General features: G+C 40.7%; 1 protein-coding gene across 6 annotated transcripts in view; it reads right to left on the bottom strand.

Annotated features, from left to right (window-relative positions):
* The window catches only part of VPS13C (vacuolar protein sorting 13 homolog C), a 396,337-nt gene that overhangs the window by 369,686 nt on the left and 1,963 nt on the right, over window positions 1–24,688 (bottom strand). For all 6 annotated transcript variants that reach the window (XM_075857708.1, XM_075857702.1, XM_075857703.1 and 3 more), the window contains exon 2: window positions 15,320–15,363. In XM_075857708.1, coding sequence (XP_075713823.1) covers window positions 15,320–15,363 — 44 coding nt within the window. The remainder of the gene's footprint in view (window positions 1–15,319; window positions 15,364–24,688) is intronic.

Raw genomic sequence — 24,688 nt, 5'->3', positions numbered from 1 at the left:
TATTTTTGTTTTTACACATGCAGACAAGTGCTATAGTACTGCCTAAATGTTATTTTTGAAAATGTATGATGTTTTTAAAGTAAATGGTTGCAAGGTATTTAAAAGATCAAATGTAGTTTTATCAGGGAAAAGTCATTTTTGTTCTTGGCTATTGTGTACGGCCGGTGGGCCAAACTAGTGGCCCCAGTTAGAGTGCCAAACCTCACTATCTTGAGATATGTAGTTTTGAACCCTGCTACATTACTTCCGCAGAGTCCAAAAAGGGGGAGTAGTGATGATACTGAGCAGGTACGTCTCAGTGACAACGCACAATTTTGTTTGGTTTTGAATTAATGAATTTGGTTCTAGGTGGTCTACAAATTGTGTATGAGACCACAATGAGTAATCAAGATTAAATGTGCTTGAGTAACCCAGATTTTGAGTTTTTCTGTGTAGATGGTTCCAGATCCTTACAGAATGGTAAATATGGCACTGGGTATGCTGTGTTGTAGTCACCACTCAATATGAGGTATTGTGTAAGAGACCATTCACCTCCACCAAATCTGTACAGGAGGCCGAGGGGACGTCACTCACAGATGAGTCTTTATAGATTTAGATGGGAAGGAGGTGAAAATTGCCTAAACATTCTTAGTTTTATGCCAGATTTTAGTAAAACAGTTTTTTTGTTTGTTAGTGGTATTAATCAGGTATTTACAGGACCTAATGGGGTTGGGGTTTACAAGTGTTCTGGATTATCAGATAAGTGTGGAAAAATAAGACTCCACCCTTTTGAAATAGTTTATCTATATGCAACATCGGTTTCCAATGCAAATTTGTAATGTAGAGATATTTCAATATAAAAAGTATGTACAAGACAGTATACACGGTAGTCACGATGCAAAATGTAAATCATCCAGAAACGACTCCCACCTTCTTGTTCATCTCAAGAAGCGGAGATGGAGGTGCTCACTGAGGCTTGTAACTTGGCAAAAGGTAAGACAGACAACATTTACACTGACTCTAGGTACGCTTATAACATCGCCCACGATTATGGGCCCATTGGTAGTAGGACCTTTGTTGGATCATCGGGTAAGCAAATTGAGAGTGCAAGAAATGACAGACCTGGCAAGGAGAGAATGTGTAGCCAAGTGTCAGCAAATTGGCTTGTCCCTGGATTCAATAATGCCACCACTAGGTTTGCAGCAGCCTGCACGATATGCGCATGGCACGACATAAGTAAAACAGCAAAGGTACCGATGAAAAGTGCACCCTGACCAGATTACCCGTTCCAGTGACTGCAGAACATACAACTCCCGGAGGTAGGCGTGTATGAAAATGTGCTCGTATGTGTAGACTTGTTCTCAGGGTGGCCTGAAGCCTGGCCAGTATTTTCCCCACTGCAGAAGTTGTGTGTAGTGACAGGGGAACAAAGCTTATCCCAAGTATTGAACTGGTGTTTGTACAATGACTAAGATATTAGCAGCTCTCTAGACGCAATCCCAAATTTAGTTTGTTTGATAACAATATTCAAGAAGTGTTGTGAGAATATTAAATACGGAGGTTACGTTTATGTAAAGTTCTAGATCAGCATGCCTTAGGCCATGTTCACACAGAGTTTTTTGACGAGTTTTTTGACTCGGAAACCGCGCCAAAAAACTCCTCAAACGCCCCCCGAAAATGCCTCCCATTGATTTCAATGGGAGTTGGACGAGTTTTTTTAGCGCAAGTAAAAAAAACGCGTCGCGGTAAAAAAGAAGGGTCATGACCCATCTTGAGGCGGTTTCCACCTCCAAAACCCCATTTCAATCAGTCAGAAAGAGGAAAAAAAAACCTCGACGAGTGTTTTGACGAGTTTTTGGCAAACCACTATGTAAAAACCTACTGGAGCAGTTTTTGCAGGAGGAATTTTCCTCCTGCAAAAAACTCCGTGTGAACACAGCCTTAGAATTGGACTATTGGAGGCATGTGTCAGTGTTAGAATTAAAATGATAACTTCTCAGTGGAAGTAGAGTCCCATTGCACAGTATTAGTTTTGTTGAGGATTAAACCAGATGTTTGATAAAATCCTGTGCATATATAAAAAGAAAAATCAGTTTGTATGTATCATTTTTAGTTACTGCCCAATGTGAATGTTTAAGTAAAGATGTCATTGTTAATGTTTCTCTTCAATTGAATTATCTGATTAAGATCAATTAATGATTATGCGATGAAAAGACTGTTCTCCACAAGAAGTATCCAACTGGGAACAGAAGGCGTGAAAACCAGGTTCTAATGGAATGTGGAGATATAAGGAAGGTAAACCGGTAGCGCCCAAGGCACTCTTGATGGCACTTAGATTGATGGTATGTGACCCCACATATGCCCTCAAGACTGCAAAGATCGATTTGGTAAGATCTAATAGGTATGTCCCAGGTTTTACAGCTGTTACTGCTAAATTCTGTTACAGCTGTTTGATTTGCCTACAGAACAGTGCTGGCAGACTGGTTGGTGCCAACCTTATTAATCATACCCGACTCCCACAAAGAGACCTTACCAGGTAAAACAAGTTGTTTTTAGCTTCCTAAGATATTAGGTTTATGATAAGGGTATTAATGAATTTTAGAGTAGGTAAAAAAAATATATATATTTCTGTGGGTAGAAGCCATTGCAGGTAATCAGTACAGAACAAGGTATAAGTCCTACTGAAGAGTAACACGGAGTGCAAAATAAAATGAACCCAGGAACTACATATTTTCTAGGTGCCTTGTCCAGTGGGACAGAGAAGTTTTTCTTCTATAAAGGTGTTTATTTGATTTAGTTTAACCCCTTCCCTCTTTAGCCACTTTTGACCTTCATGACAGCCTCATTTTTCAAATCCGACAGGTTTCACTTTATGTGGTAATAACTTCGGAATGCTTTAACCTATCCAAGCCATTCTGAGATTGTTTTCTCGTGACACATTGGACTTTGTTACTGGAAATATTTGCTCGATACATTCAGTATTTAAATGTGAAAAACACCAAAATTAACGAAAAATTGCAAAAATGTGAATTTTTCTAAATTTGAATGTATCGGTTTGTAAGACAGGCAGTTATACCACACAAAATAGTCGCTAATTATCATCCCCCATATGTCTACATAAGATTGGCATCGGTTTTTGAACATCCTTTTTTCTATGACGTTACAAGGCTTAGAACTTTAGAAGCAATTTCTCACATTTTCAAGAGGCTATTTCTACAGGGGCCAGTTCAGTTGTGAAGTGGCTTTTTATATTAGAAACCTCCAAAAAGTCACCCCATTTTAAAAACTTCAGCCCTCCAAGTATTCAAAACAGCATTTAGAAAGTTTCTTAACCCTTTAGACGTTTCACAGGAATTAAACCAAAGTAGAGGTGAGATTGACAAATTAATTTTTTTGTTGTTGCAGAAATTTTTTATCAATTTTTTTTGTAACACAAAGTTTTACCAGAGAAATGCAACTCAATATTTATTGCCCAGATTCTGCAGTTTTAGGAAATATCCCACATTTGGCCCTAGTGTGCTAATGGACTGAAGCACCGTCCTCAGAAGCAAAAGGAACACCTAGAGGATTTTGGGCCTCCTTTTTATTAGAATATATTTTAGGCACCATGTCGTGTTTGAAGGGCTCTTGCAGTGCCAAAACAGTGGAAATCCCCCAAAAGTGACCCCATTTGGGAAACTACACCCCTTAAGGAAATTATCTAGCGGTATAGTGAGCATTTTGACCCTACAGGTTTATTGCAGAAATTATTGGAAGTAGGCTGTGAAAATGGAAATCTACATTCTTTGAAAGAAAATGTAGGTTTAGCTAATTTTTTCTCATTTCCACAAGGACTAAAGGAGAAAAATCAATTTCTCCCGAGTAAAACAATACCCCATATGTGGTCATAAACGGCTGTTTGGACACACGGCAGGGCTTAGAAGGGAAAGTGCGCCATTTGGCTTTTGGAGCTCAAATTTAAAAGGAATGGTTTTCGGAGGCCATGTCACATTTGCAGAGCCCCTGAGGGGACAAAACAATGAAAACGCCCAAAAAGTTACTCCATTTAGGAAACTACACCGCTTGAGGAATTCATCTATGGGTATAGTGATCATTTTGACCCCACAGGTGTTTCATAGAATTTATTAGAATTGGGAAGTGAAAATAAAAACAATCCTTTTTCTTCAATAAGAAGTAGCTTTACCTCAAAAATTTTCTCCCGAGTATAGCAATACCCCATATGTGGTTATATACTCATTTTTGGGCACACAGCAGGGCTCAGCAGGGAAGGAGTGCCATTTGGCTTTCAGAGTACAGATTTTGCTGGATTGGTTTCTGGTCGCTATGTTTCATTTGCAAAACCCCTGTGGGACCAAAACAGTGGAAAACCCCCAAAAGTGACCCACATTTTGGAAACTACACCCCTCAAGGTATTCAGCTAGGGGCTTAGTGAGCATGTTAACCCCACAGGTGTTTGCAATATCGAGTGCACACTAATTTATGCAAGAGTGAAAATTGGATTTTTCAATAGACATGCCAATATGTGGTGCCCAGCTTGTGCCACCATAACAAGACCGCGCTCTAATTATTATGCTGTGTTTCCCGGTTTTAGAATCACCCTACATGGGGCCATAATCATTTGCGAGTGAGAGAATACTGTGCAAAATTGAGGCCTAATTGGCGATTTACACAGAATTGGTTCACAGTTGCAGAGGCTCAGATTGGAAATAATAAAAGAAACCCCCAGAAGTGACCTCATTTTAGAAACTACACCCCTCAAGGCATTTATTAAGGGGTGTAGTGAGCATTTTCACCCCACAGGTCTTTTCCATAAATAAATGCGCTGCGTATGGTGCAAAGTAAAAATTCACATTTTTCCCTAGATATGTCAATTCAGTGGCAAGTATGTTTAAAAGGGTTCTCCTGGGTATGGCGGTGCCATATATGCGGAAGTAACCTGCTGTTTGGGCATTTTGTAGGGCTCAGATGGGTGGTAGCGCCATTTGGCTTTTGAAGCGTATATTTTGCTTGGTAGTAGTTTTGTTTGAGTATTACTGGTGTTTCCATTTATAAAGTGGGGGCATATGTAAGCTGGGCAGAGTACATCAGGGGCATAGTCAGGTGGTATAATAATGGGGTAAACAATAAAATAATCCATAAAAGTGTTTTACGCTGTGAAGCAATCATTTCTGCACAGGCCGGTGTCGCACTGATAAACGGTGTCTTTACTTATCCTCCCTTTTGGTCCACACTCTGCACCTTTGCAGTTTGGGGAATTTTGCTAGGAAGTGTTGTCCTGGTATAATACTGGCACCCTCGCTTCTAGCAGATATGTTTGGGCCCCCCTTCCTGGTTCCCTAATTTTAGGGCCCCGATAAATAGCCTCTTGAAACAGACGAAATGTTCCCCTCTGATCTGCACAACTGCATATTTTTTTTTTATTTCCTGACTTATGGAAGCCTTAACTAATTATATTTTTTCAAAGACGTAGTGGTATGAGAGCTGTTTTTTTTTGTGGAACGAGCTGTAGTTATTATTGGTACCAATTTGGAGTACAAGCAACTTTTTATCCTATTTTTTGAGAGGCAAGGTGACCAAAAAACAGCAATTCTGGCATAATTTTTTTTAGGGTTTTTTTTTTTATACAGCGTTCACCGTGCGTTATAAATTACAAGTTAACTTTATTTTGCGGGTCAGTACGATTCTGGCGATACCTAATTTATAGCATTTTTTTAGGTTTTACAACTTTTTGCACAATAAAATTACTTTTGTAAAAAGAATGTATTTTTTTTTTCTGTCGCCATGTTCTGAGAACCATAAAACTTCTTAATATTTTGAGGGCTTGTTTTTTGCGAAACGAGCTATAGTTTTTATAGGCACCATTTTTGGATACATATGACTTTTTGATCACTTTTTATTTACATTTTTGTAGTGCAAAGTGATTAAAAACGAGAAATTCAGAATTTTTTTTGTTCACCGCATGGAATAAATAACAATATTTTTATAGTCTAGGCCGTTACGGTCTAGGCGATACCAAATATGTATGGTTTATTTTATTTTTTCAATAATAAAGGTCTTGATAAGGGAAAAATGGCGATTGTGTTTTATTTTTTTTACTTAAAAAGGGCACAGCTGAGCGATCTGGTAGCAACCACAAAGATGCAGCGATCGCTGCATCTGAGGGGTTAATGACCGGGATCGGAGCTAGCTCCGGTTGCTGACGTTACAGGTGGATGTCAGCTGTAACATACAGCCGATATCCACCGCTAACGACACCGGCTCATCTCCTGAGCCGCCGCCATCATGCCGGCGTATACGGAAGCCTTTCAGCCCTGGGGGCTGGAAGTTTTCCGTGCTAGGCACACTGGGAGGCCAGTATTAGGCCTCCGGTTGCCATTGCAGCCACCGACACCCTGGCGATTTCATTGCTGGGGTGTCGATGAGCTACAAACACCTAAAATGCAGCGATCGCTTTTGACGGCTGCATTTAAGGGGTTAATGGCTTGGATCGAAGCTAACCTCGGTCCCCGCCGTTACAGAAGGATGTCAGATACAGCTGACATCCGGGGATGATGGCACTGACTCAGCTTCTGAGCCGGTGCCATGCATTTGTCGTAAGTATACGACATTTTGCGTGAAGCACTGGCTTTCCATGTCATATACTTACGACAAATGTCGGGAAGGGGTTAAGGGCCTGTCATTGTATGTACTTAGAACAATTTTAACCCCTGTCCGCACAAGTAAGTAACTATACGTTGTCGCGGGAGGTTACTTCCCGCACGAGGACGCATAGTTACCGATTTGTTTCCGGTGCACACTGTCGGCGACAGTGTGCACCATGAACCGGGAGGTCAGCTGTCGCCGACAGCTGACACTCCACTCTTGCCGGCCAGCGGTCCTTTGCCACGGATTTCGGCAAATGAACCCCTTAAATGCGGCGATCGGTTGCAATCGCCGCATTTTAGGGGTTTCTAGCATATCGGCAGACACCGGTCTGAAATGGCGGGGTTTCCTGATAGTTAGCATGGCAAGCGGAAGCCAAACAATGGCCTCCGTGTCTGCCATGGACGGAAGCCTACCACCGGCTGGTCCGGATAGGCTTCCTGTCAGAGTGACAGGAAGTCACTGTGTCGTTCATGATGCACACGGTCGGCGACAAGGTGTGCATCGGGAACTGGGAGGCCAGCTGTCCCTGACAGCTGACACTCCAGTGTTGCCGATCAGTGGCTAATCGCCGCTGTTTTTGGCAATTAACTAGTTAAATGCGGCGCTTGATTGTGATCTCCGCATTTAGGGGGTTTGTAGCACATCAGCAGCCCCCATGCAATTGTGGGGGTTGCTGATGCTTGTGATGGCATCCGGAGGCCAGGCAACGGCCTCTGGGTCAGCCATATATGGAAGCCTATCAGGACCAGCCTCTGGCTGGTCCTCGTAGACTTAATGTCAGAGTAACTGTGACGTCACACTGACAGTTGGAATACGTTACACTACCTAGGTTAAAAAAAAAAAAAACTTTTAAAAAAGTACACATATTTGGTATCACCGCGTTCGTAACGACCCAAACTATGAAACTATAATGGGTTTTTTTCCGCACGGTGAACACCGCAAACAAAATAAACAGAAAACTATGTCATAATCGCTATTTTTTGGTCACCCCCACTCACAAGAGATAGAATAAAAAGGGATCAAAAAAGTCGCAATTATCCCAAAATAGTACAAATAAAAACTACAACCCGTCCCGCAAAAAACAACCTCCCACAGCTTGACTAAAAAATAAAAAAAGTTACGGCTCAGAATATGGTGTCTCAAAAAATAAATTTTATAGAAACGTAATTTTATTGTGCAAACGCTGCAAAACATAAAAAAAACTATATACATATGGTATCGCCGTAATCGTACCGACCCCCAGAATAAAGTAAAACGTAATTTATTGCACACAGTGAACGCTGTAAGACATAAAGAATTTAACAAACGCCAAAAATCGCTGTTTTTTGGTCACCATAGCTCTAAAAAAAGATGTAATAAAAAGTGATCAGGAAGATGTAAGTACCATAAAATGGTACAAATAAAAGGTTACAGATCGTCCCGCCAAAAATAAGCCCTCATCGCTCAATCGACCAAAAAATAAAAAAAATTCTGGATGTCAGAATGTGATGATACAAAACTATTTTTTTTTTTTTTAACACAGTCTTTTCTTTGTAAAAGTAGTAAAATATAAAAAAAAAAAACTATATAAATTTGGTATCACCGTAATCGTATTGAGACGCAGAATAAAACTAAAGTTGTCGTTGTTACCGCATGGTGAAAGACTTAACAAAACCCCAAAAGCAATGGAGGAATCAAAGTTTTTTCCAATTTCAGCCCGCAATGGGGCTAATAGAAACTACAACACCTCCTGCAAAAAATAAGCCGCCACACCGCTCTATCAACGGCAAAAAATAAAATTAAAATTATGGCTCTTCGAAGGCACGTTGGATATTTCTAAAAACTGCAGAATCTGGGCAAATAAATATTGAGTTGCGTTTCTCTGGTAAAACGTTCGTGTTACAGAATTTTATTTATACAAATTTATTTCGGCAAAAAAAAGGACATTTGTAAATTTCACCTCTACTTTGCCGTAATTCCTGTGAAACGCCTAAAGGGTTAAAATACTTTCTGAATGTGGTTTTGAATACTTTGAGGGGTGCGGTTTTCAAAATGGGGTTATTTATGGGGACATTCTAATATAGAAGGCCCTCAAAGCCACTTCAGAACTGAACTGGTCCCTGAAAAAATAGCCTTTTGAAACTTTCTTGAAAATGTGAGAAATTGCTGCTAAAGTTCTAAGCCTCGTAACATCCTAGAAAAATAAAAGGACGTGAAAAAAACGATGCAAACATAAAGTAGACATATGGGGGATGTTAACTAGTAACTATTTTGTGTGATATTACTATCGGTTTTACAAGCAGATACATTTAAATTTAGAAAACCGCAAATTTTCACTAAAATTTGATGTTTTTCACAAATAGATATTGAATTTATCGACCCCATTTTTTCACTAACAAGGTACAATATGTCACGAGAAAACAATCTCAGAAATCGCTTGGATAGGTAAAAGTATTCCAGAGTTATTACCACATAAAGTGACACGTCAGATTTTAAAAAATCATCTGTGTCCACGAGGCCAAAACAGGCTGTGTCCTGAAGGGGTTAATAGAATATACAGATGTTGTTATCACCAGACGAGCATTTATTTTAACTATTTATAAAGGCTGGGTTCCCAGCAAGTGCCAGTAAACCTGAACTAAAAGACTAACATGATGAACTCCATCACGGAAATGCGGCAGGCACAGCCTGAGCCAATACAACGCATTTGTCATCAACCGACGGCAGCGTCACAATTCTAAGTAGCCGTGCGGACAAACAACTTGCCGGAGGAAGAGACGCTGATGCGGAGGGTTTTGTGGCAGTCATAATAAAACTCCACTAAACCGTCTACGAGGGAACTCACCCCAGGCTCACAGTACAAAGTGCTGTGTACAGCCCGGTGATGTACACTAACAAGCCACAGTGACTGACAGATGAGAAGGACCATAACAAATCCTGCTGACATCAACGTCAAAGTACAGCAAAGGTCAAAAATCTGAGTGAACCAGTCAGCAGCATTCAAGGTACAGCGGAAGATAGGTGACCAGGAGGGTAATAATAAATTACCCACTGGACACCACCATACAGTCGGAGTCCACAATTGCGTGGGTTACCCGAAGGGCGACAGTCAGTGAAGAATAGAAGACAGAAGAGGATGAAAATGTACAGGACTTGTTAATGCACTGATGTGTCCCTATACCCAAACCTGAGATTGGAGATGGCATTATATTATTAAGTTGGGGCCCTATTGAGTTTGTGATGGATGGTCAATTTGCTTATATTCTCTGTATTAAATTATGAATTATCAAGCTAGCCGAATTACAGAGATGTAAATGAATATTCTCCCACTTATATCTGTTTGGGTTTGCAAGAAATATATTATGCCTGAATTATTCTTATGGCTTTGGATACGCTAGCAAATGGCGGTCTGGTTGAACGCCTAGACAAAGTGCAATTATTTCTCTTTATCTTATGTACGGGACAGAATTACCTAAAACCTCCATTTGCCCATTAGACTAATTGGGATTCTATTGTATGCTTGTCTCCAGGTTCAAACCAGACGTCTGCATCGAATGAATAATTATATCATATTTAAAATGTAATGTATGTGTGTGATTGGCTCAAATATAACATTCTCCTTGTATGCATTTGGCTGAAACAGTTATGGTCACATTGCCCTCTGATTGGTTAAACTCAAGCCTACACCCCTTTTGAATGATAATTGTAATTGAGAATGGCAATAAACCTCAGAGGAGTATTTTGAGCACACAAGCATTGTCTGTGTTTTATTCCTCTCTCGATATACAGTGAAGGAAATAAGTATTTGATCCCTTGCTGATTTTGTAAGTTTGCCCACTGTCAAAGTCATGAACAGTCTAGAATTTTTAGGCTAGGTTAATTTTACCAGTGAGAGATAGATTAGATTTTTTTTAAAAAACAGAAAATCACATAGTCAAAATTATATATATTTATTTGCATTGTGCACAGAGAAATAAGTATTTGATCCCCTACCAACCATTAGGAGTTCAGCCTCCTCCAGACCAGTTACACGCTCCAAATCAACTTGGTGCCTGCATTAAAGACAGCTGTCTTAAATGGTCACCTGTATAAAAGACTCCGGTCCACAAACTCAATTAATCAGTCTGACTCTAACCTCTACAACATGGGCAAGACCAAAGAGCTTTCTAAGGATGTCAGGGACAAGATCATAGACCTGCACAAGGCTGGAATGGGCTACAAAACCATAAGTAAGACGCTGGGTGAGAAGGAGACAACTGTTGGTGCAATAGTAAGAAAATGGAAGACATACAAAATGACTGTCAATCGACATCGATCTGGGGCTCCATGCAAAATCTCACCTCGTGGGGTATCCTGGATACTGAGGAAGGTGAGAGCTCAGCCGAAAACTACACGGGGGTTACTTGTTAATGATCTCAAGGCAGCTGGGACCACAGTCACCAAGGAAACCATTGGTAACACATTACACCGTAATGGATTAAAATCCTGCAGTGCCCGCAAGGTCCCCCTGCTCAAGAAGGCACATGTACAGGCCCGTCTGAAGTTTGCAAATGAACATCTGGATGATTCTGAGAGTGATTGGGAGAAGGTGCTGTGGTCAGACGAGACTAAAATTGAGCTCTTTGGCATTAACTCAACTCGCCGTGTTTGGAGGAAGAGAAATGCTGCCTATTTTTTTTTTAAAGAAAATGCTTCTAACTTTATAAAAGCATAAAACACAAAAACAATCAAATATATTTGGCATCGCCATAATTGTATCGACCCACAGAATAAAAAGGCAAAAATGTAATTACCACATTGTGTACGCCGTAAGAACGAAACCCCAAACACAATGTGGAAATTGCTGGTTTTTTGTTTTTTTTTTCATTCCAAAGCATAAAATATTTTTTTCAAAAGTTCCCTGTACATCATATGGTACATTAAAGGGTGGCATTAAAAACTACAACACGTCCTGCAAAAGAAAAAAACCCTCATACGGCTATGTCAATGAAAAAAGGTATGGCTCTTGGAAGGCGAAGAGGAAAAATCGAAAATGAAAAATTATCATTAAAGGGTTTATTTAGTAATCATAAAATTAAAGAGGCTCTGTCACCAGATTTTCAAATCCCCATCTCCTAATGCAGGTGATCGGCACTACAATGCAGATAACAGTAACGTTTTTCTTTTTCAAAAACGAGCATTTTTGGCCAAGTTATGAGCATTTTTATATTTATGCAAAGGAGCCTTTCTTATGGACAACTGGGTGTTACTTCGTTACCACCCAGCTTCTGGCAGTTCACAGACACACAGCGTGTCCTCGCTCGTCCGACGCGATGAAGTTCCTGTGGGAGGAAGTGAGTGACGTCACAACGTGATCTCGCGAGGACACACTGTGTGTCTGTGCACTGCCAGAAGCTGGGTGGTAACGAAGAGAAGTGGATGATGCGGATTCGTCAGCATCATACACTTCTATTCACAACGCCCAGCTAGTAAAACAAGTAAACACACCCAGATGTAACGAACACAATACACGCCCAGTTGGAAATAAGATTAAAAACGCTGTTGTCCATAAGAAAGGCTCATTTGCATAAATATAAAAATGCTCATAACTTGGCCAAAAATGCTCGTTTTTGAAAAAGAAAAACGTTACTGTAATCTACATTGCAGCGCCGATCACCTGCAATACGAGATAGGGGTTTGAAAATCTGGTGACAGAGCCTCTTTAAGCTTTACTACTAGGGTGTATTTACAGGAGTCCTTTCTTTTTTGCGGTTTGCAATTACCTGAATTACGGCAAAATTGCAACAAAAACAACTCATGTAAATACACCCCAGTTGGATAGTGGCAGATTTAAGTTAGGCCCCATGCACACGACCATAGATTTAGTCCGTCATTACGGACCCATTCATTTCTATTACCAATGGACACCTTCCTGTATATTTACAGAAAGTGGACTGTGACGTAGAAACCTTCCGTAAAATATAGGACATGTCCTATATTTTTATTTTACGTACCGTGCTCCCATACTTTAGAATGGGAGCACGGGCCGCAAATGCGGATGACTGTCCACGCCCCTAATCACGGATGGTGATTACAGGCACGGTCGTGTCAATTGGGCCTTAGACTGACTTAGAGTCTACATTAGACTTCATTTAACTTGATTAATTTCAATATGCATTATATAAATCTACCAGAACAAAAAGCAAATAAGATGCAAGTGAAATATGCATTTTTTTTTAAAGGAGCACTCCAATAAAATGTTGCTAGAACTACTTTGTATTACAAAAAACTGTATTGAGAAAATATCTAAAAAACAAAACACCTGCAGTGTACAGAGAGGAATAGGGCAAGCTAGGATTTTATCAAACCGCAGTAGGCTCTCAAAATATCACTGTGTACGCCTGTTGTGTGCAAACGGAAATTTATTGCTTTGTGTAAACCTGGCCAAAAGAACGTGTAAAGTAGTCAGTGGAACTGGTTGGAGGCAGTTTCTACTTGCCCAACTAGATGTAAGAGATCCACGCAGCGGAGATGAATTAAACTGAAACCCATCTGTATAGAAACAATATGTCCGTGTGAATCACACACTTGATGCCACATGTGATCAGCAATTCTGTTCTGTGCGGTCCATGGATGATCCACATTATGCTTTATTGCTTATCATTCAGAAATAAACAGAGGTGCCCTCAGAAATATCTGGGCCCCATACAAGAAAATGGCCAGGGCCTATTATGCTCATCAACCTCCAGCTCTACCGATTTTGAAATAAAGGGGAATAATATGATCTTTATGCAGGCTCTAAGGTCCATACTACATACAGTGATTGACCAAATTGTGGACGCTTGCAAATGTTCATGTTTTGCAACGTTGCATGCTTATGTTTATATATTATTTGAAACAGAATTTAATGCTAAACTCAATGCTGAAATTTTTTTTTAAAAAAATGTAAGATCTGCGGTACAAAAAAATTATGCTGTGAATACTGCAATCATGATCAATACTATAACCTAACATATCTATCAATATTCAGTAGGTTAGCCTTCATTCTTTAACACAGCAATCACTGAGAAGTCTTATTGATCCGACAAGTGTTTGAAGTTCTTCCTTTATTATTTCGTTGTGCCACTAAGCAAATATAGCCTCAATTAATGGTCTTTTATTTGATGGACGCCTCATGGTCAAATTTAAAGTGTAGATAACCACTGTATTTAGTGGGCCCATGGGGGAGGGGGAACAGAATAAACGAAACAGAAGAAATTTGATCCAGCGCTGGTTGATTTAAAAGGAAACTGTTCCAGCTTTATTCGTACAAATGGTAAAATCCGATGGAGGTAAGGGTGGTTACATCAGCAATAATGCCCTGTGCTGATGCAACCACCCTTACCGCCATCGGATTTCACCATTTCTACGAATAAAGCTGGAACAGTTTCCTTTTAAATCAACCAGCGCTGGATCAAATTTCTTCTGTTTTGTTTATCCACATCGTGTGCCGCCACGCAGGATCCGAGCGCAGTCCATACCTGGACCCACATAACGGTGAGATGGAGGAGTCCTCCTATTTTTTCCTACACCTCGGGGAACAGAATACTTATTGTGATATGTGCATTTAAACTTAGAGAACCTGTCACTAGTTTAGTAAGGCCTTATCCCTAGCTAATATAATAGACGCGATCACACTGATAATACTAGTGAAAATGGAGTCCCAAAACGTTTATTTTAAAAGTTAGCTTTTTTTCTAAATATGCAAATGAGGCTATACTAGCCAAGTGGGCGTCAACACCAGCGATTCTCCTGAGGTGGAGCCTCTGATGCTATCCTATGAGCATGAAGCTGCTTCACACACAGTGAGGGAGACTGAGGCTGCATTGTTTGGGGGTAGAAAAAAAACTATTTACTGTTTAAGTTATATAATTTGTTTTTGTGGCGTGATTTTAGGAAGAAAAAAAAATTATTTTCGGCATTGTCCTTTTATTTTTTTATTCCTTTCATGTTTCACGCTAAATAACCAGTTAAATTAATTCTTCATGTTATCACGGCTGGGTAGATACCTAATATGTGTTTTTTTGTTTTTATGTAATATATGGGCAAAAAAATATATTTTATGAAAAATTGAATTTTTTTCTTTTTAATCCCATTAAAGGATAACTTTTTTTAGAACTTTATTTTTAACTTATAATGTACTAGCATACTCCTGTATACGAATATATTATATGGTGTCACTTTGACACAGGCTGTTAGGGCAGCACATAGTGACCTAACAGCAGGCAAACTTAACAGACTGCCCTGGGGTTTGTCTCTAGGGCCCCAGGGCCGACTGAAGAGGGATTCCCCACCTTTGATTGTGTCACCAGGTTTCCAGTAATGCGATCATAGAGTCCCATTTGATCATGCCGCAGTAATTTTTTCCGATCCCAGCTGTGTTCAGGAGGCTGAAGTTACAGCTCCTGCTTAGAGAATGAGCGCTCATCAGCCTCTTCTACAGAGGCACCAAAAGATGTCGTTGTAGACTAGGCACCCCCTGATGTCAAAAGACGGTGGGAGCAGTCGGAAAGGGATTACATTAAGACATGGAAAATTATTGCAATTTAGTGAATATTTGCATATTTTTTCCAGACACAAAATGCCATATATATATGTTCAGTAACACTTAGGACTAGAAAGTTAAAATATACATAAAGATAAAAAATAAAAAAATGTATGTAACATTTATATGTGCAGCAATTCTCAAAATACTCACCAGGGCATTTTCACGAATCTGTAAGTTTTCAAGTGAAACATTTCCTTAAAAATAAAAAGAAATGTATACATTTTGAATAATTTCATATGAACAAAACCACTTAAAACTAAACAATTAATGAACATTCAATTACTTGTAGAATATAACATGATTGTTTACATTTGTGGTCTACAAAGCAGAATAGATAAGAGAAAAAATAACTGGAAAATTGAATATTTTGGGCATTCCACATGTGCACGTGTTTTTAAACATATTTTTTAAAGGTTTTCTTTTACAAAAGAAAAAAAAAAAACCCTCACAGCGCAACATCAACGAAAAAATAAAGTTGTGTCTCAGAATGGGATTAAGCAAAAAATAATAAAAAATTAAGCTACGTTTTGAAGGCCAAAGCCGTTAAATATAAAGAAGCAAAAATGTACAAATAGGCTACAATATATGTTTTTTCTCTTGAATTGCATTAAGGAGGCTATGACACCAGTTTCTAACTACCCTATCTCCTACCTAACCTAATAGGCGCTTTAATCTATATACGTTTTTTGAAAAACATTTATTTTTTACCAAGTCGACTACACTATTGACTCCTTCAAAACGAAGGAACCCTTGCGCAATGGAGACAACTAGAAACCATTGGCACCGCATCCATCACCATTGAAATCAATGGTGATTGAAACGGAAACCTTTGGTTTCCGTTTGTGTCAGGCAGGGTCGCGTTCCGACGGAAAGCTCTGACGGAGCATCGGAACGGGACCCTAGCACAAATGTGAAGCCTAAGCTGGCAGCTGCCAAGTCCTGGCATATAGTTACGATTTCAGTGGTCCTAGTTAAAAAAAAAACGGTTATGGATAATGGTCAATGACCAACTCACCAGTATATTAACAGAATCAAAGGATAGATTTGATAAGACTTGGGGACCCTGGAAGATGTATCTTGCCATATAGGTGGAGTGTCCGAGTAACATGTAATTTCCTTACCTCCCCACTTTCTGCCACCTTTCTCCCCCATCCTATACAATTTCTTTTGTCTCTCTGTATGTTGCATCCACACGATTAGACATGGGATGGGGTTTAAGGATTTTTGGGTCTTTATCATCCACCATTTGAGGTCTCCGCTATATGGTAGCTATTATTCTGCATCCTACATGACTAAAATGTAGACTCAAAATTTCAGTACTATTGTATCATGTTCTTTTCTTTTTTTCTTTTATTATTTTCTGTTCTCATTTTTCTTGTATTTCTTATCAAGAACGGTGACTATTTTATTGTATTTTCTCTTTTGAAAATCAATTTAAAAAAACAAAAACTGAATAGTAAAAAAAATATTTAAAAAAAATGAACATAACTGGTCTCACCGCATCTAGAAAAGTCTTAACTATTTACAATTTTACATTTAGCCCGCACAGTGAACGTCGTGAAAGAAAAAGATATACTAAAAATGACAGAATCGCTGTTTGTTAGTCACCTCATCTCACACAAAATAAAAAAAGTGATCAAAAAGTCTTATGTACCCCAAGATGGCCTGCAAAAAACAAGCCCTCACATCACTCAGTCGACCAAAAAATAAAAAAAAAGTGATGGCTCTCAGAACATGGGGACACAAAATAAAACTTAATTTTTAACAAATAGTTCTTTCCTTGTAAAAGTAGTAAAACATAAAAAATATATATACCAATTTGGTATCGCCATAATCGGACCCCCAGAATGAAGAGAACATGACGTTTATACTGCATGGTGCAGGCAGTAAAAGCAAAACCCAAAAAACAATGGAGAAATCAGTTGGATTTTTTTCCCATTCCACTCCAAACAATTGTTTTCCAGTTTCCCAGCACATTATATGGTACAATAATTTGCATCATAGAGAATACAGAGCAAATGTATCTAAAAAAGTAAAAATTATTTTTAATAAAAAGTATTTACCAAGTTACACAAAAACACGCCGATACACTTTATTATAAAAATGAAGAAAAAAAACCCTTTGCTTTTCAAAGGTTTACCCGAAAAACAAGATGTGCACAGGGCCTTATAGTGACAAGACAGCAATAACAGACTACTAAGGTTACGAATACTTACATGCGTATAGTAAGTAATTACATACATAATATATAATGAGTTACCAGGGAGGCAACAAACTTTACTGTTCAGATACTTGTGTGAATGTCCCAGAACAAATTCCCATTAGAAACCCTGATACAATTATCAGCCTGTTTGCTGGGACAAACTCGAACAAAGCTTAGCATGCAATTGGTCACAATTCCTGTTCAGAAAGCAAATATTCCAACATGTGAATAAATATTAACAAATTCCCATTTAAAAAAGGAGTAGAACACCATTGAGGATCTGGTTTTTGGTTTTGGCTTCTTGAGGTCAGGATCACCCACATGCAGTTTTGATGCAGTGTTTGGCTCAGTTTTATTTAGCCAAAGTCAGAAGTGGATCCAGAAGAAAGGAAAGATCCATCCCAAGCATCTCCTTTCTTTTGTGTCTCCTCCGGTGTTTGGCGCCAAAAACTGCAGCAAAACTATGTATGAGATCCTAGCCCTACAGCAGTATGGCCTGACCAAGGAGTTTTTCTGATATATACATATAGTATCAGCAGTATCATCATGGGTGAGAATACAGATTGAAAACTAAGAACACTGGACAACAATTTTAATTCAGTTTATGGTAGACTTTGGCAAAAATTACACAAGCTAAAAAAACTACCTCTAAAAAATGTAGCCAAATCTGCAACATTTGTGTTCAAGAAAAGAAAAGTTGGCGTGATCAAGCTGTAAATTTACTTTTAGGATTATATATCATAGACAATGCTTTAAAAAGGGGCAAATAAGTTGTGTAAATGTACAATATAACTTTTTTTTTTTTTTAAATGTTCAGAGAATTCCAAATGCACCAGACATGAGAGCCGTGTGTCTTATTTAATTGGGCAAAATTCTGGGCAGCTACTCTCCTCAATTCCAGTAGTGCAAAATACACTAGCATTAATAAAAGGAATCTTTGCAATAATGGATTTCAAACTAAATCCTTAACAACCACCCACTTACTTTTGACAGCGGGCGGTGCAGGTTCTTAGTCTACAGCGACGTCTGTTGGTGTCGCTGTAGAAGAGGCTAACGGACGCTCTAAGGACAAGCTGTTACTAACAGCTCTTGTTCTTAGAGAAGCCTGCTGACTACGGCCTCCAATCCTGTATATTGACTTATCGACTGCCCAAAAAACAGCAGCAGACATGATTTTGGCGTTTTTTTAATTTTATTTTTCTTTTAGCTCCCACCGTTCCTGAGATATCAGTGCAATTAGTTTTGCCTCCCAATAGGCAAATTACTTCTTTGAAGGTCAAGTGGGCGGTTAAAGGGGTTGTCCCAGAATTAATGAAAAGAAAGAAAATTAGACCTAATATAGCGCATGACAGTCTCTTTCTAACAAAGCCAGAACCAGCCCTGTATCTTACATGGATCCAAAGATCTCCTCATTCATTTCTCCATTCGTTGCTTTGCTATATTTTCGTCAGACTGGCAGCTAAGGGGGCCTGTGCTTTTTGCTGCAGCTCCTCCACCTCCCGGTCACAGATTGTATAGGCAGATCACTTTGTTTCACTGCCTCTGCCTCCTCTCTTGGAGAAGGTTCACAAACGCGTGCCCCCCCCCCCCCATTACATGTCTTTTAGGCCTTATTCACACGAACGTGTCCATTTTGCGCTTGCAAAAAACGCTGCGTTTTGCGCACGCAAAAGCTCAGTCTGACATGTGTATTCGGTACGTGGCTGCGTGATTTTCACGCAGCCATCATTATGACACTCCCTTTTTATGTGACGACAGAGTAAAGAAGGAGGGGATTTCCCTTCTCTTCTTTACCTACTGTAGTGCGAATCAAGCGCGTCACCCGGAAGTGTTCCGTGCGCGATTTGCACGCACCCATTGACTTCAATGGGTGTGTGATGCGCGAAACAAGGGCAAGTATAGGACATGTCGTGAGTTATACGCAGCGTACATACGCTGCGTGAAAATCACTGACAGTCCGAAAGGCCCCATTCTCTAACATAGGTCCGTGCGACGCGCGCGAAAATCACGCGCGTATCACAGATGTAGAACACGTTCGTGTGAATAAGGCCTTAGAGGAAGAGCCATGACCTATATAACGGAGGACGGAGAGCCTGCATCTTACACACAGTGAAGGGATGAGCAGGAGAAGGGAGAGCTCCACGCTGCATGTAAGCAGTGCTGTATGCATGCTTGCTCTTCATCTAAGCAAATTGCTGGCTCTCCTGTGTGCTTCTTACGCCTCATGCACACGACCGTACGAGTCCCGTCTGTGATCCGAGGAAAGATAAGACATGTTCTAGCTTTCCTCGGATCAGGGACTCGGACCATTGCCGAGTGGTACAACGGTCGCGTGCAAGAGGCATTGTCTCCATCCACACTACAAGCTGTGTTTCTGAATAAAAGCTTCTTCTCTACTGACAAGCAGAGAAGACATTATCTATTGGCTGGTGGCAGTTGGAGAGCTGAACTGAGCATGTGCGTCCTCTCATTCAGTTCAGTAGGGGGACGTGCACTAAGGATAGGCCATCAATTTTGAAATCCCGAATAACGCACATAGCGGTTTGGTTGTGGATTTTTCTGCAGCAAATACAGACAGAAAATCAGCAGAGGAAGACCGTTGCAGGCAAGTGAATAAGGTTGAACAAACCGTATCCACAGGCTGCTGAACATTTTCCGCAAGGAAATCAGAGCATGATGCGGATTTTTAAATACACAGCGTTCTTATTCTGCTCTGGATGTTCACCGCAGATTTCAAACTTTTCAACGTAGGAGGGGTGAAAGCTGCAGCAAAATCCCCATATAAGGGCTTGTCCACACGTAACGGAATTGCAGCAGAAAATTTCTGCAGAAATTCTGCAGAAACTGGCAGGATTCCCTCTGCCGAAAAACCGCACCATTTCCTGAGGTTTTCTTAGTGCAGAAAATGGTGTGGATTTTGCTTTGTTTGTCTCAATGTTGGGAGATGGTGACATCTCCTCCGAAAAACGCAGCAATTCAGTCCACTTACCGCAGCAGGGATTGACATACTGCGGTACGAAATATATGCACTGCAGGTCAATCTCTGGTCAGAAATTTAAGCAGCATTGAGACGAGCCTTGTTAAATCTCACCCAATTTGCTGCTACTGTATTCTGCTGCGCATTTTCTGTCCCTAATTCCAGATTGAAACAATCTTAAATATCCGATTGAAATCAGTGGGGATGTTAAAGAGGCTCTGTCACCAGATTATAAATGCCCTGTCTCCTACATAATCTGATTGGCGCTGTAATGTAGATAACAGCAGTGGTTTTTATTTTGAAAAACAATCATTTTTGAGTAAGTTATGAGCTAGTTTAGATTTATGCTAATGAATCTCAATGGACAGTCAGCGTCATACACTTCTCATTGTTCCAGCCCAGCTTCTTTCACTGCACAATCACACTGTGCTGTGGATCATGCTGGGCTGGAACAATGAGAAGTGTATGACGCTGACTGTCCATTGAGATTCATTAGCATAAATCTAAACTAGCTCATAACTTACTCAAAAATGATTGTTTTTCAAAATAAAAACCACTGCTGTAATCTACATTACAGCGCCAATCAGATTATGTAGGAGACAGGGCACTTATGTGGTCACAGAGCCTCTTTAACAGATGTGTTTATCTAGGCTGTTACAGTATGAAGTCTACCACAGTCTACATGAAAAAAAAAAATGACATTTCGTTGCGCCAACACATCTAAAATAAAACACAAAATAGATAGCAAAAAGTATTGAAGGAGGCAGATGGAAAGGAGCCTCATGTACACTATTGTATTACAAATCCAAGTTGTATAAATACGTAATACAGCGCCCAAACTAAGGCTCCATGCACACGACCGTGCCCGTAATCACGGTTTGTAACTAAGGGCATGGCTGGCAGCGGACAGTCATCCGCATTTGCGGACAGTTCTCCCATTATAAAGTATGGGAGCACTGTCCGTAAAATAAAATAAAAATAGGACCTGACCTTTATTTTTTAACGGAAGGTTTATACGGCACCAGACCCCCTTCCCGTAAATATAGGGTAAGGTGTAAGTCAGCCATCGAAATACGGACAAAGTCTACAGTCGTGTGCATGGGGCCTAACTCAGCATTTCTGATTTAACACAGAATTCCATCTGTTGCTACATCACAGCAATGAAATGCTTCTATAATATACTGTCACCACATAGCGACAGAGTGCCTGCATCTCCATAAAATGGACTCGTAGGAACTCTATGAAATCTTAGCCAGGTGTATGAGGCCGAACACGCAAGATCAGACAAAGGCTTTGTTTGTAGTCTGTAACCATGAATAAGAACTGTATACATTAAAATGGGAAAAATATTTTTCAATTATGACTATTTTAAACGGACTTATTTTTTTGTAAAAATTTATTGGAGCAATAAAATGTCTATATCCCTTCATTTGTCTCACAGTATACCCTACAAAGTGTTAAAGAAGGGATTTTATGGAAAATATATACACCAATAATCGGATGATCATATGGTTAGAAATTTTGCTGAATGACTCAAGCGGCTCGAGTATTAGGCCTCATGCACACGGCCGTGCCCGTTATCACAGTCCGCGATTACGGGCACAGCCGGCATCTGGCAACCATGGATAGCCATTCACATTTTCAAATCGTGCTCCCGTACTAAGTACAGGAGCACGGTCCGTAAGAAGCAAAATATAGGACATGTCTTATCTTTTGCGGAGGCTTTATAAGGCCCAGACACCGTCCTGCAAGTATACAGGAAGGTGTCCGTGGTCAATAGAAATGAATGGTTTCCATTTGGTTTCCGTTCATGGGTTCCCCTGATGGAAATGGCTGACGGAATCCACTAACTGAACCTTGACGCATTAGCCTTAGGCGGAATTCATACGACAGGGTTTCCCGGCCGGGTGACGGCCGTTCATAAATCGGCCGTCACCCGGCTGCATTAGGAACAATAGACCCCTAATGGGGCTATTCACACGACCGATTTATTGACGGGCCGGGAAAACCGGCTGTCAAAAAATGGGACATGCCCTATTTTCGTCCGGGTACCCAGCCACCCGGCTCCCATAGAAGTCTATGGGGCCGGGTAATACACGGCCATCACAGGAATGTGTCCCGAGTGATTGCCGGGTCTACCGTCGCTCGCGCACTCTCTCCTCCTCCTCACAGCGCAGAGTGCATGTGAGGAGGAGGAGTATCCCATTCAGAAGAAGCACTGTATGCTGGAGGTAACACTTTGGGGGTACTGCTGTAGTGAGGTCCCTGCTCTGCTATGTGCAGGGGTACTGTGTGGCAGGGCTGGGGTGTACAGCAGGTGTTAGGGGGCGCTGTGATGGCTCCCTTCCCAAATCTCCCTGGCCCGGCGAATCAGCCTCCTTTCTGCCCTGGCGCTTCTTCAGGCGTCGCTACAGCTATAGCAGCTGCTAGCGGATACACCTACCATGGCCGATGGCGCCGCTAGCAGCTGCAGCGGCTGCTACTGCTGTAGCTTCGTCCCTGCTCTATGTGCTAGCCCCACTTTAGCTCCCTGAAGGAGCGGAATCCCCGTGTGTTCGGCAATTCCGCTCCTGGACAGAGCGCTTGATGTCTCTGTCCATATATGGACAGTGACATCAGGGGAAACTTCTGAAGCGGAATCACCGGCCACATGGAGATTCCACTTCAGGAGTTGCCCCTGATGTCCCTATCCAGATATGGACAGAGACATCAAGTGCTCTGTCCAGGGGGATATACAAAAGAATGTTGAAAACTAATGAAGTAAAAGAATGAACATTATTAGTAACGTGAAGATAATATAAAAAAGGGCATAATGATTTTTTTTTTTTATGCTTGGTAGACATGGCATGAACAGATGGAGGTGAGGAGGAAATAAAACACAAACTCCATATAAACAGACGTTTTTGGAAATTCCTGTGCTCGATAGACCTGGAATGAACAGTATCTATGTGTAGTTTAATTAGGCATCTGTTGCTATGGAATATGTGTTCATTCCACTATAAACTTGATTTATATCCTATTGAATCCTATCCAATGAAATGCAGCTGAGGGATCAGACAAAGCTCTCTATACTCTGTAAGGGTATGTTCACACGCTAGCTGTCATTTACGTGTGAAAAGGCAGACTGTTTTCAAGAGAAAACAGCTGCCTCGTTTCACACGTAAATGCTCCTCCTCGCATTTTGCGAGCCGTCTGAGACGCTCGTAAATCTTGAGCTGTGCTTCATTGAGTTCAATGAAGAACAGCTCAAATTACATGGCAAAGAAGTGCCCTGCACTTCTTTGCCGAGGCAGTCCATTTACGCGTCGTCGTTTGACAGCTGTCAAACGACGACGCGTAAATGACAGGTCGTCTGCACAATACGTCGGCAAACCCATTCAAATGAATAGGCAGATGTTTGCCGACGTATTGCAGCCCTATTTTCAGGCGTAAAACGAGGCATAATACGCCTCGTTTACGTCTGAAAATAGGTTGTGTGAACCCAGCCTAAGCAAGTGAAAAAGGTTGACTGGCAATCATGTGACCTAACTGGGTGTGTTTATAGTGGGTTGACTCAAAAAAACTATTGACAAATGAAATTCATCCGATTAAAAAACGGACAGGGAAAAAAACGGATGCAAATCGGGTCCAAATCGGCCGGTAAAAACGGCAACACGGCCCAGAACGGAATCGGAACGGATGCAAACCAGCCGGGAAAATCGGCCGATTTTCCCAGCCGACACTCGGACCCTGTCGTGTGAATGAGGCCTTAGGAGTTTGTGTTTTTTGTTTACTTCTGAGAAAAGCATATACCCTTGGATGGCAAGGAATTTTGCGATACATATACCACAATAAAAAAAAAAAAACAAACATAAGTGTGCTGTGAGAGGCACCTAATGCCTCATGCACACGACCGTTGTGCCACTCGGGCCGTTTTTTACGGCATCCGAGTGGCACCCGATAGTCTTCACGGACCCATTCACTTTAGTGGGTGAATTGGGTCCGTAAAAAATGGTGCGAGTCTCCGATCCGAGGAAAGATATCTTTCCTTGGATCACTGAGAGGACTTGGACGGCGCACACGGTTGTGTGCATGAGGCATAAGTGGACAATACTGTATTCCAAATACGTGTGCAAACCTATGGAACACATTCAGCCTCATACATTGCAAAAACAAAACTGCATTAGGGTTGTCACGATACCAGAATTTGGACTTCGATACCGATACTTTGTTTAGTCTTGCGATACTAGATACCAAAACAATACTTTGCCAACAATAATAATAAAAAAAAGTTCTTCCATTTTCTGATGTGGGGCGCGTGGTATTATGAATCTCACATTAATAGTAATTCACCTCATCA

This window comes from Rhinoderma darwinii, chromosome 3, assembly GCF_050947455.1.
Source record: "Rhinoderma darwinii isolate aRhiDar2 chromosome 3, aRhiDar2.hap1, whole genome shotgun sequence".
NCBI lineage: Eukaryota > Metazoa > Chordata > Amphibia > Anura > Rhinodermatidae > Rhinoderma > Rhinoderma darwinii.
Note: the sequence above shows the minus strand (reverse complement) of the source record. Positions and strands in the feature narration are given on the sequence as shown.